This window comes from Geotrypetes seraphini, chromosome 2, assembly GCF_902459505.1.
Source record: "Geotrypetes seraphini chromosome 2, aGeoSer1.1, whole genome shotgun sequence".
NCBI classification, from domain to species: Eukaryota; Metazoa; Chordata; class Amphibia; order Gymnophiona; family Dermophiidae; genus Geotrypetes; species Geotrypetes seraphini.
The window spans coordinates 262,597,245-262,614,032 of NC_047085.1; the positions used below are offsets into that span (position 1 = coordinate 262,597,245).

Here is a 16,788-nt window from a genome sequence, read left to right on the forward strand (position 1 = left end):
GAAGGAATTTATTCAATATAGATCTAAAGTTATTTCTTTAGGAGCCTCCTTTCAGTTGAGGTTTCCCTGTAAATGTCTCATAAATTACCAACAAAATAAGTATATTTTCTTTGACCCAGAACAACTGCGCTTTTTCCTAGAAGGGAAAGGGATTTTCGATGCTCCTTGGGAAGTACAGGATCACTCATGTCTGTTAATATTTAGCCGAGATTAACTGCTTTATTCTTTATAATATATTTGTATCTACCCCCTTTTTCCTGGAAGGGATTATTTACTTACTTTTGTTCTCCCAGTTGTGGACTATATATTAAGTTGGAAAATTTATTTTTTTGTGTTCCAATGGTATTGATGGTTTTGATGGTATTTTTTCTAATTTTCTTTTTAAAGTTAATTCTTTGTAATTAATTGATAATAAATAAAAAATAAAAAAAAAGAGCTCAGGAGTAATCTAAGGAAATACTTTTTTACAGAAAGGGTGGTAGATGTGCAGAACAGTCTCCTGGAAGAGGTGGTGGAGACAAAGACCGTGTCTGATTTCAAGAAAAATCATCAAAGAAATGGGAAAAATACTAACAATAAATATATTCTAGGTCCTGTAAAAAAACTGAACAATAAAAAAATAAGAACTATAAGATATAAATCTCAAAAAAAACAACAACACCTTATATGTAAATGAATGATAAGTGCTCAGTTAGTGATATAAACCATCAAAACAGCAATGATTACATCTGACACATCATCGCACAGCCTCCCGGCCCTACCAATACATCAGCCAAAGATGTTTTTCCTCCATATAAGAGATAATAGAAAAACCACACTTATCTCAAGGCTGGAATCCTAATCAGATCTTGCAGTCTTCAATGAGGGCTCAGCTGAAGATTGTAACCATTGCCGAATTTCTCAATCCCCAACAAAACAGTGTCCAATAAAAAATAATTCAAAACAGAAAAACAAAGTCCAAAAAACAATCCAAGCAGTCCCAAAAACTTCCTTTCAAGAAAGGCTGGGATAGGCATGTGGGATCTCTTGGAGAGAGGAAGAGATAATGGTTACTGCAGATGAGCAGACTGGATGTCCTATTTGGCCTTTATCTGCCATCATGTTTCTATGAATATGATTATAAGGAAGAAGGGTAAAATAAAAGAGATCTTTCCACTGAAAATGATAACTTCAGTAAGCTTTTTTTTTTTTTTTTTAAATTAAGTTGAACGAGCACCTAGTGTTTGTTTCAGAAACACTGAATTGATTATTGCTGATGTAAGGATTTTCTCCACTCACCATCTCAGAGTTCAAGAGTAATTTTTCCAGTTGTGGTTCCATGCATGGCTGCAGTTCTACAGGGCTTGTTATTCTTTGATTCTGATCACTGCAGACAAGAATTCGCTCTTATGTGGAATAGGCAATTAAGAAAATGTTGAAATCAATGGAATAGTGACTTCTGTTAATAGAATTAGCTACCATATGTGGGCTATTAACTGTAGTGTTAAACATTGTCTTGTACTAGGAGTGAGGCTCATGTCTTTTTTCTGTCTGCTGCAGCCAACATTAGATGAGGCTTTCAGTGTAGCACCAATTATCTTATTATAAAGCATCTATAATTTTACATACTTGACTACCTTGTAGTCTTTTTTTTTGGGGGGGGGGGTGTTGTTTGGAAAGATGCTGGGGAACATAGGGCTAGATGCACTAAAGGTAGCGACTATTCACTATTGACCGATTCTCTGGCCGATTCTCCAGCAGCAATCGAAGCGCTATCAAGTTTGCATGCAAATGCAACCGATCAATCACTCAGTGAGTGATTGACACATGCGCAGATTCCTAACAGTAGTGACAGGGGAAGCAGCCTGATGTCACTGCTGTTAGGGCTTCTTCTTTTTTTAATGGCACAGATGTGTGTGTGTGCTACACACGCACAAACTGTGCCATTAAAAAAAGACCCCCCACTACCACCACACCAGGCACCTCCCAGCCACCATCTATTCCTCCAACCCCCCCCCCCCCCCCCCAAAATAAAAATGGCAGGCGGGATGCCGAATCCCTCCTGCCACACAGAACACCCATATGGCATGGCTACCCCCCCTGAGCCAGCCTACACAGGGAGAGGCCAAAGGCCCTGATTGGTTCAGTTGGCTAAGGCCCCTCCCCTCCAATCTGTCCAGAATTCGGCTGCACAACTCATATTCTAGGAGAGCCACTTTACTCCTCTCCTAAAGTCACTTCATTGGCTTCCCATCCATTTCCAAATACAATTCAAACTCCTCTTACTGATCTTCAAATGCTCTCACTGAGCTGTCCCTCACTATCTCTCTTCACTTATCCCCCCCCCCCCTATGATTCCCCGCCCCCCGTGAGCTCCACTCAGCTGGTAAGTTCCTCCTATCTGTGCCCTTCTCTTCAACTGCCAACTCCAGACTTCGTGTTCCTTCTGCCTTGCTGCGCCATATGCGGGCTCTGTCTCTGGCAGTTTTCAAGGCCCGTTTAAAAGCCAACCCCTTTAGAGTGCTTTTGACTCCTCTCATCTTGAGTTCTGTTCCCCTCAGCTCCCCCTCCCCACTTGTATCCAACATCTTTCTCTCTCTCCCCAATCCCCCACCCGCAAATCCTCCTGTGAACTCCCTTCATGGTGTACCTTAGAGGCAAAATAACTCAAGGGGTATCACCCAAAGTGGCTCAGAGGATTCAACCTATTATATATGCATAAACATACCACTTTTTAGGGACAGTGCATCCACTATCATCACCTTTTATAGTGTCTTATAAGAGATAGACTCAGGAAAAGGCCTCAGAATCGGAGCCTACGCACAGTCCTGATCACAGACTGAGACTATCAGCGTAGTTTTTTTTAGCTCCTTAGCTCCAGTCATTGGCCAGAAAAACCTGAGAATATATTTTAATATTTTTAAATAATTTTTATAAATATTTTTAAATACTTTTAAATAATTTTAGATAAATACTTTTAAATATTTTAAGTGACTAAATCTTCTCCTAGTAGATGCAACTATTCCTTAGTTTTGAAAAAAACTAGCAACTGAGCACTTATCTCAATCTTCTTTCATGTGCTTCAATATTGCCACAGCTTCAAATGTTTCATTGTTTGCTGTTAGATTGTTGCCACTGCCGTTTCGTGGATACAACACTTATTCCACTGCTTCAGGGCCAACGGCAAGAGCATTTAAGAATAGGAAAATTACCTATGCAATCATTTCACCTCTTAATTCCATAGTAACAGAATACAACTTACTATTCACAGCCGCCAGAAGTTTTTCAAACCGAGACAAAATGGCACCGGCATACATTTTATACTAGCACAGTAACGTGCTGACTATGAACGTTGTATTACGTTAGTATACGTTAGTATAGTAAGTTGTATTCTGTTACTATGGAATTAAGAGGTGAAATGATTGCATAGGTAATTTTCCTTTTCTTAAATGCTCTTGCCGTTGGCCCTGAAGCAGTGGAATAAGTGTTGTATCCACGAAACGGCAGTGGCAACAATCTAACAGCAAACAAAGAAACATTTGAAGCTGTGGCAATATTGAAGCACATGAAAGAAGATTGAGATAAGTGCTCAGTTGCTAGTTTTTTTCAAAACTAAGGAATAGTTGCATCTACTAGAAGAAGATTTAGTCACTTAAAATATTTAAAATTATTTATCTAAAATTATTTAAAAGTATTTAAAAATATTTATAAAAATTATTTAAAAATATTAAAATATATTCTCAGGTTTTTCTGGCCAATGACTGGAGCTAAGGAGCTAAAAAAAACTACGCTGATAGTCTCAGTCTGTGATCAGGACTGTGCGTAGGCTCCGATTCTGAGGCCTTTTCCTGAGTCTATCTCTTATAAGACACTATAAAAGGTGATGATAGTGGATGCACTGTCCCTAAAAAGTGGTATGTTTATGCATATATAATAGGTTGTACCTTAGAGGCAGCCACAGTGATTCATTTTTGCTGCCTGCAGCAGCCTGACAGGCTTCCTTCTGTCGTGTTCCACTCTCACTGACATCACTTCCTGTTTCTTCACTTGTGGAACACAGCAGAGAGAAACCTGCCAGGATGGCACAGACAAATTTATTGCAAAATCACTTTCTTAAAGTCAAGATTATTTATGTAAAATTATATCAACTTATATTGAAACTTATGTTCAAAGACATAAAGGCAAAAAACCCGGGATGAACCTTAAGACTATCACCTCACCACCCAATCATCGCATGTTCAAAATAAATTTGTTGATATCAAAAATACTCAATGTACTGTGCTGACACAGTTTACCACATTCTTATGCTCTTAAACGTTTGAAAAATACAAAATAACAAACTTATCTTTGAAATTGTAGGTTCCGACATGGCACGTTTCGATCCTGTGTCAGGGAACCGATGGGTGATTGAAAAAAGTTGTAACTTTGGCAGTGTAGTCTCAAAAACAGATTACAAAGCATTCCAAAATGTAACCCACAGGTTTACTTCCTTCGCTTGCTATAATTTTACATAAATAATCTTGACTTGAAGAAAGAGTGATTTTGTAATCACTCATCTCGGAGTATTGAGTTTGAAATCCCCTTTTTGATCCATATGACAAAGGATTGCACAGACAGCAAAAATGAATCGCTTAGGCTGCCCCTGAGGGAGTGAGTTCAAAGATTGGAGTAGATACGGAGTTGCTGGAAGGAGAGAGGAGAGCGTGGTGTCGCATCTGAGTGGGTCTGAGCCAAACATAAGTGGACTTGTGTCCACCCAAACTAACTCATAGCTATGCAACCGCCACTCAGATGTGCAAGTGGTAAATCTTGTACAAGTAAATCTGTACATCCACCAGTTGCTGATTAGGGAGCCATCCTCTAAAACACAAAAGTTTTGCTAAGGGAGGTTCTTTTGAATACCAGAGAGGTAATCACTATTTCTCCACATTCCAGATCTGAATAAGCTGCTAGCCAGGAGATGTGTGATTCAAAGCAGGTATAATGTTGATGGGTAAAAAAAATGTGCTCTATACTATGGGGCTCATAATCAAAAAATAAAGATGTTCAAAAACTGTCATAAGTTGGCACTTAGACTTCCTAATCGCTGGGTGTCCAAGTGCCAATTTTCAAAGCTGACTTTCTGGATGTCTAGCGAGGCATTTTGCCCTCTGTATGACCAGAGTTTGGGGACGTTTTTTGGAGGAATGTTATAGGCAGGTTAGACTCGGATTTCTTGCAGAAATAATCAAACCTTTCTCAGGACATCTTAGGTGAAACTTAGACATTTTGGGCTACACCTGTTTTAGAAGTGTCTAAGTGCCACAAAGGTACCCCAACTTACAAGATGACTGCTGGAGGGATTAACTAATGGCCCCAGTGGTCACTAACCCCCTCCCACTCAACAAAGATCTGAATAAAACAAGACATACCTGGTATGGGAAAGCCTAGTAGAGCATCACACGTCTTATCTGGCACCTTTTATGTGAAGATCACAACAGTGTCCTCTAAGGTGTCCCACTGCTTTATTGGGATGTCTATGTGGTCAATCCATTACAATGTTGGCCCCTCCATGTCCAAATGGATTGTGTTTGGACATTTCTGTGGTTGAAAATGAGGTATAAAGTTAGGCATCTAAGGTTGGATGTCCTTTGAATTTCCCGTTGGCCAAGTATGCAATTAAAAAAAAAATTTAAAAAATTGGGGGGAGGGGGATGTCTAGCGGTTCAGCTTTTGAAAACGGGCATTTCTGAACCTTCAAATTTGGACATTTTGCGGGAAACACCCAAATCGGACTTGGATGTCTTTTTTGAAAATGACCCTCCATAAGTGTATTAATAGGACACCTATGTGGGAAATTCAAAAAAGGCAGCTATTTTAAACCTATTTTATAAAGGCAACAAACCTATATGCCTGTATAAAACAGAATCATCTCCAAATGCTGACATACATGTTTGTACCTGCGTTGAAAAAGGTGTAAACATGTGTATATACTCTACATGTATGCCCCTATAGAATATATTACATGCGTAAACTGTGTGCCTCTGCCCTCCTAAAATCTCTTGCTACTATGATTATCATTTCATTAGACATGACTTCATATCTCCACAGGATGATCAAGACAGTCCAGACTCCCTTGGAATTGGAGGTTATAATGAAAATTTCTTCCCCCTCACAAGTATAGTAGGATCGCCAACTTTAGAACAGTCATGTGAAATGGAGACGGTGCCTTTTGACCTGACCCAGCCATGGGATAATTGGTTGAAGCATGAGAACAAACCAGGTGAGAATTATTTTCTTGATCTGATCGCATTGCAAAGCTTGCAGATACATCCCATGATTGGTTCTGATCCACTGGGTGGAAGAGTACTGCAAAGAACTAGTTTCTTGAAAGACAAGCAGTTCTTGTAGTCACCCTCTTGAGTGGAATCATCCTAATACATTTTCTATAGTGAGTGTAGGACATGTTTCTCTTTCAGAAGTTTATTTTTCATTGAATTTGGTCTCTCCAGTAGTTTATTTAAACAATATAAAAGGCGAAGCAAACCAACCACAACAACAAAAAAATGAAAATGCAGAGAGTGGGAGTGAGAACAGTGAGTTGTGAAATACATAGCTGAGTGTATATAACACTCAAAAAGTTTCAAGAATATGTCAAATATTCTGTATGTTTATATTGTGCTCATATGAGCTGTGCTACTTAGAGCTAATCAGGTACCTGCATAGATCATGTAATATATATTTTTATAGGTTGAATGATACATGGGATCCATTCCCTCCAGTTTCATTGGTCTCCCTGTTTTCATGCCCTAGCTCAGGATGTAACATTTAACTCTAAAAGTCATCTCTAAAGACCCTTAATCATAAGAAAATAAGAACATAAGCAGTGCCTCTGCTAGGTCAGACCAGAGGTCCATCATGCCCAGCAGTCCCCTCACGCGGTGGCCCATCATTATGAGTAATCTACTATCTTCCTCCCTTTGAGTCAGATCTCCATTTTAGGCACAGATATTGCAAGTTGGCTCACTCCATCTCCTCTTCCTCTGAACAACCTTATGTTTGTTTACCACTCACTTATACTAAACTGAAGTATGTAAAGAAAGACTTATCAGGCCTGTATTGACCCAGAATCTGTGCAGTACTTTTGATTTCAACTATCTACAGCAGAGGTGTCCAACCTTTTGGCTTCACTGGGCCGCATTGGCCAAAAAAAATGTCTCTGGGGCTGCACAAACGTGCAAACGCTGCAGCAAGACAGAGGAGGGAGCCGGCAAGATGGTAAACATCGAAGGGCATCAGAGGAAAACACTGCATCACCATCAACCAGGACCACACAAAATACTTCACGGGGCCACATGCGGCCCTCGGGCTGCAGGTTGGACACCCCTGATCTACAGTATGTTCCTTATTGTGCTTATTTGCAGTAAAGGGGAAAGGGTCCTCGAGTTACAGATGCCCGACTTAAGTACGACTTGTACTTAAGAATGCAGTCGTGGTTTCATTTGATTTCACTGAGCAGTATTTCCAGTGACACAGACTCCTACACTTACCTTGCAGCAGATTCAGGAATGATGCATGGCCACATTAAGAGCACTGTGTGGTTGTGCATGTTGTTCCTTAGAGGGAACACTGGCTAGGGACAGTTGGCCCTTTTGTCAGCTGGGAGCAGAGGTAAGCAGCAAGAATCTTAAAATCTACAAGTTCTGAGTTACATACAAATTCAACTTAAGAACTGCTTTAAAAAGCATAACTCGTTCTTAACCCGGGGACTGCCTGTACTGCCTTTCTATGGAATAATCAAAGTGGTTTACATTTATTATATGCAGGTTCTTTCCCTGTCCCTAGTGGGCTTACAATCTAAGAATTTGTATCCGGGGCAATGGAGAGTTTAATGACTTGCCTAGAGACACAAAGAGCTGCAATAGGAATTAAACCCAATTAAGACAGTGAGAACAGCCCCCAGCCAGCTAAATAGCACATAGAGATCTATCTCTCGCTGAATACCCGGCTTGCTGGATTGGCTGGTGACATAGCCAGTCACTACCAATATTCAACAGTTTACCGGCTAAGTTTGATGACTAGCCAGAGCTGCCTAAAAGGCTGGTCTATCTTTGGCCTTAAGAGTTAGCCAGCTAGCTGCTAAATATTGGCCTAATTGGCTATGTCTCAGTCAGTCAAAAATAGACCAGAAATTCACCCCATCCTTTACAAGGCTGCGCTAGAGTTTCTAGTGCCGGCCACGGCGGTAACAGCTCAGACACTCATAGGAATTTTATGAGCAACGGAGCCATTACCGCAGTGGCTGGCACTAAAAATGCTAGTGCAGCTTTATAAAGGAGGGGGGTCAGTGTTGGTCACCGGATACAGCACTGGTATTGAATTTCCAGTATCGCCATGGTCTGAATATCGATAGTGTTTCCATTTGACTCTAGAAAAAGGAGGACGGATTAAGACAGGTTTTATACCGAGGGGGCTTAGGGTATATGATGTCTTACTGCTAGCATTCCAAGCCTCCTTCTGGTGATCCCTCATTAGTATTAACAACATTCAGTTCCATACCATTAAGAGAAAAAGAAAACTGACTGTTTAAAAAAGAAAAATACCTATCAACTTTCAAACCAAAATATGACATATTTTCACCTCTCATGTCAAATACAAATTAATCAATAAAATAAATGAAAATCAATCCAACCAGCCTGGTATTATGACATTTCATTTGAGTTTTGAGTGATGTACTCTTGCAACGTAATCGGGTCTTCGTAATATATAGTTTTATTACCATGAGTGATCTTCATCACGGCAGGATGGAGTAGCCAGTATAGTGCTCCCAACTGATTCAGTTGTGGGCGAAGTGCCAAAATCTGCTTTCTAGCTGCAGCTGTGGCTTTTGCAAAATCGGGGGGAAAAAAACAGTTTGGATCCCTGCCAGTTTATGCCCCTTTTTCCTTAGTCACTGTTTGGAAAAAACAATGTTGATGCCCTCCTTCATCGGGCCCCCCTGACCATTTCGGGCCCTAGACACGTGCCTACTTGGCCTATTGGTAAATCCTGCCCTGCGTGTTACTTTATTTAAAAATTTACAAGTCACAGATATAAGTTTGAAATAAAACACTACACAGAGTATAAGGATGGACTAATACAGCAAAAACCAAAAATGACAATTAAAATTATCCCAACTTATTTTCAGTAAAATGCCTGCCTCAGAGGATGAACTCATAGAAATCTATACAAATACAAAAATTAACAAACCACAAATGTAGGGTCCCTTTTACAAAGCTGTCGTAGTTGCATTTGTTGCACTGGACTCACTTCTGCAGCTTTGTAAAAGGGGCCCATATTTAATTAGAGGATAATTTTATAATTGGGTATCTAGGTTAAGAGGCACTATTTTATAAAGACATGTGGAGGGGGCATTTTCTTTATGATGTAAGTCTGAATTGGGGCATTTAACCCAAAATAGCTCACAGCCATAATCGACCCAGAAAAAATTTAAATTTCTGGTGCGAGTAATAGCTTTGTGATAGACATTTTCAGGCAGTAGATTTTCCCAAGTCCATCTTAATAATGGCTTCTGGACTTTTCTTTTATGAAATTATCCAAACCTTTTTAAAATCCTGCTAAGCTAACTGCTTTTTTTCATATTTTTTGACAACATAATCCAGAGTTTAATTACACATTGAGTGAAGAAATGTTTTCTCTGATTTGTTTTAGTAGCTTCATTGTGTGCCCCTTAATAGCTTCATTGTATTCCCAACCTAGCCCATGTGCCTAAGGCCCCGACCACAGGAGGGGCCTAAGGCTACTGGGCCAATTCCGGATAGCTGGCCTGCTGGACGGACGGGCTTGGGACCCATCAGTCTGGCCAACTTTCTGAAGGTACGGGGGTGTGGGTGTGGGGAGTTGAGGGGTCTACAGGGGGTCACGGGGTCAGTGGGTGGGGGGCCAATCGGGGGTTTGGGGGCGATCCTGGGGTGCTGCACCGAGGGCAGGAGGGCCTGGGATTCCTCCTACCCTTATTTTAGTGGGGGTGGGGATAGGGGGTTTCGCCGGGGCAGGAGGCCTTGGGCTCCCTCCTGCCCGATACGATCAGGGGGGGGAGTGGATCACAGCAGGAGCGATGGCTCATCTCTCCTGCCGCAATAGCTATCCCAAGTGCCGCGTTTGGTGGCACTTGGTGGTATCACGGCAGGGGAGATGAGCCAGTTCTCCTGCCACGATCATTGATGGTGATGGTAGGCAGGTTGCCGGGGCCGCTGAGCTTATTGCGGCAGCACGATCAGCTCAGCGGCCCCTTTTTCGGCATTTATACCTGTTTTGACTTGGTCTAAGTTAAAATGTATAAATGCCAACTAGGCAACCTGCCTAAATCTTTGATTATACCTGCTGTTCGACTTAAGTGTAGGTCGGTCCACCTCCCGCCCTTTCCCCTCCTCTAAAAATGCTTCTTTTCGCTCTACACATTTAGAGGCAGGGGAAAGGCTTAAGCTGGTTTTAGATACAGTACATCTAAAACCAGCTTTGGTTATGGGTACTTGGACGATCAGGCTTTTTGATCGTCCAAGTACCCATTTAGGCCACTTTTTAGATGTTTTTTTTGTTTTGATTATGAGCCCCTTAGTCATGACTGAAACAGGTCTAGGTAAAAATATACTTCTTTTGTGCCCTGGACTTTTTTGGCTGTTCCATTTTTGCAGAAAAATGTCCTAGCCCACACAAGTCCTGCCCAAAACACATCTCCAATATGCCCCCTTGCTATTTGGATGCACTCACTGAAATATATCCCAATTCTGCCTTTTTGAAAATCATAATTTAAATGTTTTGGTGAAAAAAATACCCATCTGCAACTCTGTGCCGTATTTGAGAAGTTTTTCTCTTTTGAAAATTAGTGCCATAGACACCTATATGTCTCTATAAATAGTAGCATGTCATGGAACTAGCATCTCACATGCAGGCGTGGACATGTTTGAGATACTTTTATAGAATAAGTTCTCACCATGCAGTATCTGGGTTCCCACCTATAGAATTGCCCCCCATAGCAGCAATATTCAGCTGCTATCCATATGTATTTTATTTATTTATATACTGCTTATAGCCTAAGCAGTTTACATTGAAGTACTCAAGTATTTTCCCTATCTGTCTTGGTGGGCTCACAATCCATCTAATGTACCTGGGGCAGTGGAGGATGAAGTGACTTTCCCACGGTCACAAGGAGCAGCATGGGGTTTGAATCCACAACCTCAGGGTGCTGAGGCTGTAGCTCTAACCACTACGCCACACTTTCCTCCTAAGCGGATTAGTGCAGAGCATAGATCGGGGGGCTCCCACCGCCGGCCTGGAGGAGAGAATGGGGAGAAGAGCTGTCCCTTTTCAGTGCATTCATGTGCAGCTGCAAGGGGGAGCGCCATGGGGCTTCACGTTGAAAGGGGGCCTGAAGCACGGGGAACCGCTAATCATTTCCAAGGTAAGCAAGGGGTGGGGAGGCAATCGTTGGTGCCGGCCCGCCATGCACTCAACAGTGTACTTTCCCCCTGCTCAGGAGCTCTTTTAAAGTAGTAAAGAGCAGGGGAACGGGTTTTTAAGAGCCCCCTCGCCCTGTACCTTCTTGCAAACACCTCATAACTTTTTTTTTTACCCTGAGATTATTACTGCATACTACTGCATTCGTGGTTTCAATACTAAAAACGCTGACTTTTATTTAAAAAACGCGAATAACTATTGAAAAGTTATTTGCGGTTTTTCCATATTCGCGGCTATGTTCTGCCCGCATCCACCGCTAATACAGAGGGAGAAGTGTATAGCTATCAGCAAGGGTATTTTCCACATATGTTCAGCATCAGTGGCGTAGTAAGTGGTGAGTGGAGGATCACACTGCCCCGGGCGCTGTCTTGGTGGGGGCATCAACATCTCTGCCCTTCTCTGCCCCCCCCCCACTCCTTCCCTACCAAGCACGCGCCTTCCCTTCCCCCCGTGTCTCTAACTATTCATCAGCACAAGCAGCATCTCTAACCTGCTGCTTGCACCAGCCTCAGTCCTCCCTCTGAAGTCACTTCCTGGTTGCGGGACCAGGAAGTGATATCAGAAGGAGAGCCAAGACCAGCACAGACAGCAGGTTGGCGATACTGCTCATGCCGGCGAAGTTAGAGAGGTACGGGGAAAGGGAAGGGGTACACGTATGGCAGGAGAGCAGGGAAGGAGTGGGAGGTAGAAAATAGGGCAGGGGCACTTTCCACTGTTCAGTGCCACTGTTCATCCAGGTAGTGGTGGTAAATATATATACTTTTTTAAAATAGTGTTCAGATCTGACTATTAATCTAGTTCTGTTTCAGTTTTGACAGGAGGATATCACCTCCTTGTGGGACTGGTGAACTGCTGTTTTCAAAGAACAACTATTTATAGATCAGCAAAGTTGCTTTTCCGTCTTGGACCAAATAACAACTTTTGATGCATTATTGAGATGTCAAGGGAGAAATCTTCTGGAGCTTAGCTCCCACACTTGTAGAATATACCGAAGTAATTCAGGCCCTAATTCTGTGAACTGCTCCTGAAGTTGTGCCTTGCCAAACTAGGTATCTTAAGTTAAATTGGTGCCATTAAAAAAAATCAATTAAAAAATGAATTAGCCAGTAGGCACCTACACGGCAAGTAGGCATGGTTAGAGACAGAGTTTGGGCGTGGATTGAGTTAGGCACCTGTAGTTTAGGCCAAGAAAAACCCTGGCTTAATATATTAGTGCCTAAGTTGTGCGTGCCTACTGGTGCCTTTTGTCACTGCTAGGCGTAATTCTACCAATGACGCCTAACTTTGATTGTCTTGCTTTAGCTGCTGTTTTCCTAGGTGCCTACCAAGTTAAGTGCCTTCAGAGTCCAAAGAGAATGGCATGACTTGGCACATACGGTAAATAGCTTGACCCTGGTATACTTACTGCTGATTTATTATGATGGCTGGAGTAGTTCTTCAGTGGCAAATTTGTGACTGTCTCTGGGAAAGATCCAAAATGTGGAGAACATCTGATTTTTCATGTTTGGGTCTGTAAACAGTCTGTAGAAGTCACATATTGGAACTTTTGTAATGTTTTAAATCTTTCCGCATTAAAGGATGCAGTTTGTACCGTTGGATTACAAGTTTGCTCTAACAAAATTCATTAAACCCTCATTTTTTTGGTTCTGGAGACTTTGGTCAACTTTTCCGAGAGCTGGATCTCATTTAGTAGTTAAGAATTAAGGCCAATAGTGGGCAGACTTCTATGATCTGTGTCCTGAAAACAGCAAAGGCAGATCAGGATCAACTAGGTGTATTTTATATCGCATTCATATCATATGCTATGAGTGCTGGTATTGTGTATGTCAGTGAGGGAGGAGAAGACATCTTAAGGTTGAAATTCATGAACAAAATGTGGTTAGTTAGCAATATTGTTGGATTAATCATGTGTTGATGAATGGGACTGTGCTGTAGCCATAATAATGAACTTTTGTGTTCCAAGACTGAAACATATATAACTCTCCATTTATACTACTACTACTTATCACTTATATAGTGCTGAAAAGCGTATACAGAGCTGTACATTTTGACATTTATAGACGGTCCCTGCTCAGAAGAGATTACAATCTAACTTGGACAGACAGACATGATATATAGGGCTGGGGATGCAGAACCCAAGGTGAGAGGAGTTAAAGAGTCAAAAACACTCTCAAAGAGGTGGGCTTTTAACTGGGCCTTGAACACTGCCAGAGACGGAGCCAATGTTTAATCATGAAGGAATATAACTTAACTCTGGTCATCTTGCAGGGTAGACTGGATTAGAGGTCTGCACGGGAACGGGGATCGCGGGAATCCCGCGAGTCCTGCAGGAATCCACGGGTTCTGTGGGAATCCCCCCCTAACCCACGGGACTCCCACGGGGACCCCCCTCTGGCCCACGGGATTCCCACGGGGACCCCCCTCTAGCCCACGGGACTCCCACGGGTGTGGAAGGCTTTGGAAGCAGGGTTCATCCATATAATATAATGGACACGTCAGCCTTAGTAAAAGAGGGGGTTTATAAGTTAATTACCTGAACAGAAAACAAAAAAAGGGTTCCACCAAAGGAAAAGAGCAGCGCAAACACAAAAGAAACTATAGAATTGATGATCTTGTCATAAGTAATTGCTGCTTTTTATGGGGACGGGCGGGGATGGAGGTAATTCCTTGTGGGGATGGGCGAGGATGGGTGGGATTTCTGTCCCCGTGCAACTCTCTAGACTGGATGCACCAAATAGGTCTTTATCTGCTGTCATTTACTATGTTACTGTGATGCAGTCTCACAAAGAATATTAAAATAGAGTATAACTGTAGATGAAGACCGTCAACACTATTCCCACTAAATGGGTCTTTTACTAAAGCATGCTAGCCGATTTAGCGCACGCTACATGCTAATGCGCCCATAGAATATAATTACAGACACTAGTGCTCTCAAAGCTTGATTACTGTAATGGCATTTACCTGGGTCTTCCATCCACCCGCTTAAAAGCATTATATATTATACAAAATTCCACGGCACGAGTTTCTTGAAGTACGTAGGTAGCTGATAATCTCAAACTATGTAAGTTCTACTCAATTTGTAGCATTGTTTTTAAATCATTGTAAACCGCATAGAACTTCACGGTCCTGTGGTATAAATTGTTATTATTATTATTAACGGGTGCAGCACGGTATGAACATATTACACCAATTTTAAAGAAATTACATGGGTTGCCAATGCATCATTGGGTACAGTTTAAAATTTCGAAAATAATCCATCTAGGGATATTAACCCTCTTCCAGACCATCTGACCAAATGCTTGAAAATATATAAACCTAATAGAGTTTTGAGATCAGAAAATAGGATGCTGTTAGATGCAAGAATAAGGGGTGAAATGAAGGGCTCCTTTTACTAAGGTGCACTAGCGTTTTTAGCGCGCGCTAACCCCTCGCTACGCAGCTAGAACTAACGCCAGCTCAATGCTGGCGTTAGCGTCTGGCGTGCGAGGCATTGTAGCATGCGCTATCCCGCGCGTTAAAGCCCTAAGTATGCCTCCACTAGAAAGTCTTGTTTTAAAATTGCGGGTCCGGTGCTTTGGAATGGTCTGTCCAGAGCAATGCGTTTTTGTAACAATGTACACTTCTCCTTCTGTATTCACGGTTTCAGCAATTGCGGTTTCGATTATTTGCAGTGTTTAGCTTGCTGGCTCCTCCCCCCCCAATGACATCAGCTTGCATAGAGAAATGGCTGATTCCAAGCGTTTACAGAGAAAATCACCGATTCCCGGCACTTTCTTCACCGTGTTTTGCCTCTCCTTCAGAAACAGGCCAGGTCTCCTACCATATTATTCGTGGTTTCATCCTTTTCATGATGGTTTTTAGTAGAAAACAGCGAATAACATATGAAAAAGTTATTTGCGGTGTTTCTGTATTCACGGGTCAGTTAATCCCCTATCACAGCGAATACAGAGGAGAAGTGTACGGCTATTTTGAAAATTACTTAAGGCTCATTTTTTCGTCTTAGCTTTTAGCTGTCCTGCTGACATCCAATAAAATGTTTGAGAATGACTACACGTTTTTTGTTGAACAATGTAAACAAAGCTGATTGATGTTTGTAATGTATTGGAAAATGTATGGTAAAATTTGACCTCTACTGCGTATGTTTACTTGTAAGCCGCTTCAAAGATAAGTGGATAATGTCTTCTTTAAATAAATAAAGAAATCATTGCACCTCCCCCCACTGGCAGAAGCATCAGCAGAGGACTCCCATACAGCTCAAAGCTGCCTATCAGGAACCCCAGCTTTCAGGAGCACCTAATGTATCCATTTTCACTTATTACTGTACTGTAGAGGTTTGAAAAAGATTATGGGCCTGTTTTACAAAGCTGCGTGACTTTGTAAAACAGGGCTTATATTTCATTTCCCATCCTAAGTTAGTCTTGGATTAATGATGAACTCCACAGAGACTGGGGAGTTCTCAGGTGACTCTTTCCTTATATTTTATCAGTGTTTGAAACATAGACTGATTGAGCAGAGTATCCCCAGGTGATTTTAGTGCCTGCATAGAAGCCAACTCTGTGGGTGCTGAGAGCTCCCTCTATTGGACAAGCTCCTTCACTGTGTCCAGGGAGGGGTAATTGGTATTGTGTTGACACCTATGAGAACCTGAACCTTATAACAGAACCCTTAGAACAGAAAAAAAAAACCCCAACAAAACAGTATTATTCAAATACACTATGATATAACTTTATGATCATAAAAACAAGCAATGCTTTTGAGAAGAGATGCAGACAGAGAAAAAGAAAGCATTATACAGAGCGAGAGAAACAAATCTTAGCATTGCTCAACTCTAAGATTTTGTCCAAAATATGGTAGGTAATTTGTACAATGCCAGCTGTTATTAAGTTCTCTGGTTGTTCTCTAAACTGTAATAGTTTTTTCACTGCATAAAATCATCCAGTTGGGAATACTTTATGCAGTATGTATTACAGTTTAAGCTGATTCTGATCACCTTAAATCTGCCTTAAGTACATCTCATATCTGAATGTTGACAGTCCTCAGTGGCCAGTGGTGATCACACGCAATATTGCTATTCATACTGTTTTCTTTACCCCACTACCCTGATTTTATTGTCAGTCTCCCCTGCTCCCCATTCCTCAGGTACCTCCAGCCCACTCTCACCTGTGCCAGCAGAATTCTTCCATCCAGTGGTCTCCACCACCCAGCTTGCCCAAGAGAAGGACTCCTGCCACAGCAGCCTTCCCAAAACCTCTTCGCAGGGCTCGTGGGCTTTATTAAGGTCTCCAAGCGTCAATTGCTCGCTTCTCAGACAGG

At 41.8% G+C, this 16,788-nt stretch overlaps 1 protein-coding gene across 7 annotated transcripts in view; it reads left to right on the forward strand.

The window, feature by feature from the left end:
* Positions 1-16,788, forward strand: part of CACNA1I (calcium voltage-gated channel subunit alpha1 I) — a 1,298,213-nt gene that overhangs the window by 1,271,682 nt on the left and 9,743 nt on the right. For 6 of the 7 annotated variants that reach the window (XM_033929511.1, XM_033929508.1, XM_033929513.1 and 3 more), the window contains 2 exons: positions 6,070-6,241; positions 16,591-16,787. In XM_033929511.1, coding sequence (XP_033785402.1) covers positions 6,070-6,241; positions 16,591-16,787 — 369 coding nt within the window. The remainder of the gene's footprint in view (positions 1-6,069; positions 6,242-16,590; position 16,788) is intronic. The other variant, XM_033929510.1, reaches the window with a different exon arrangement.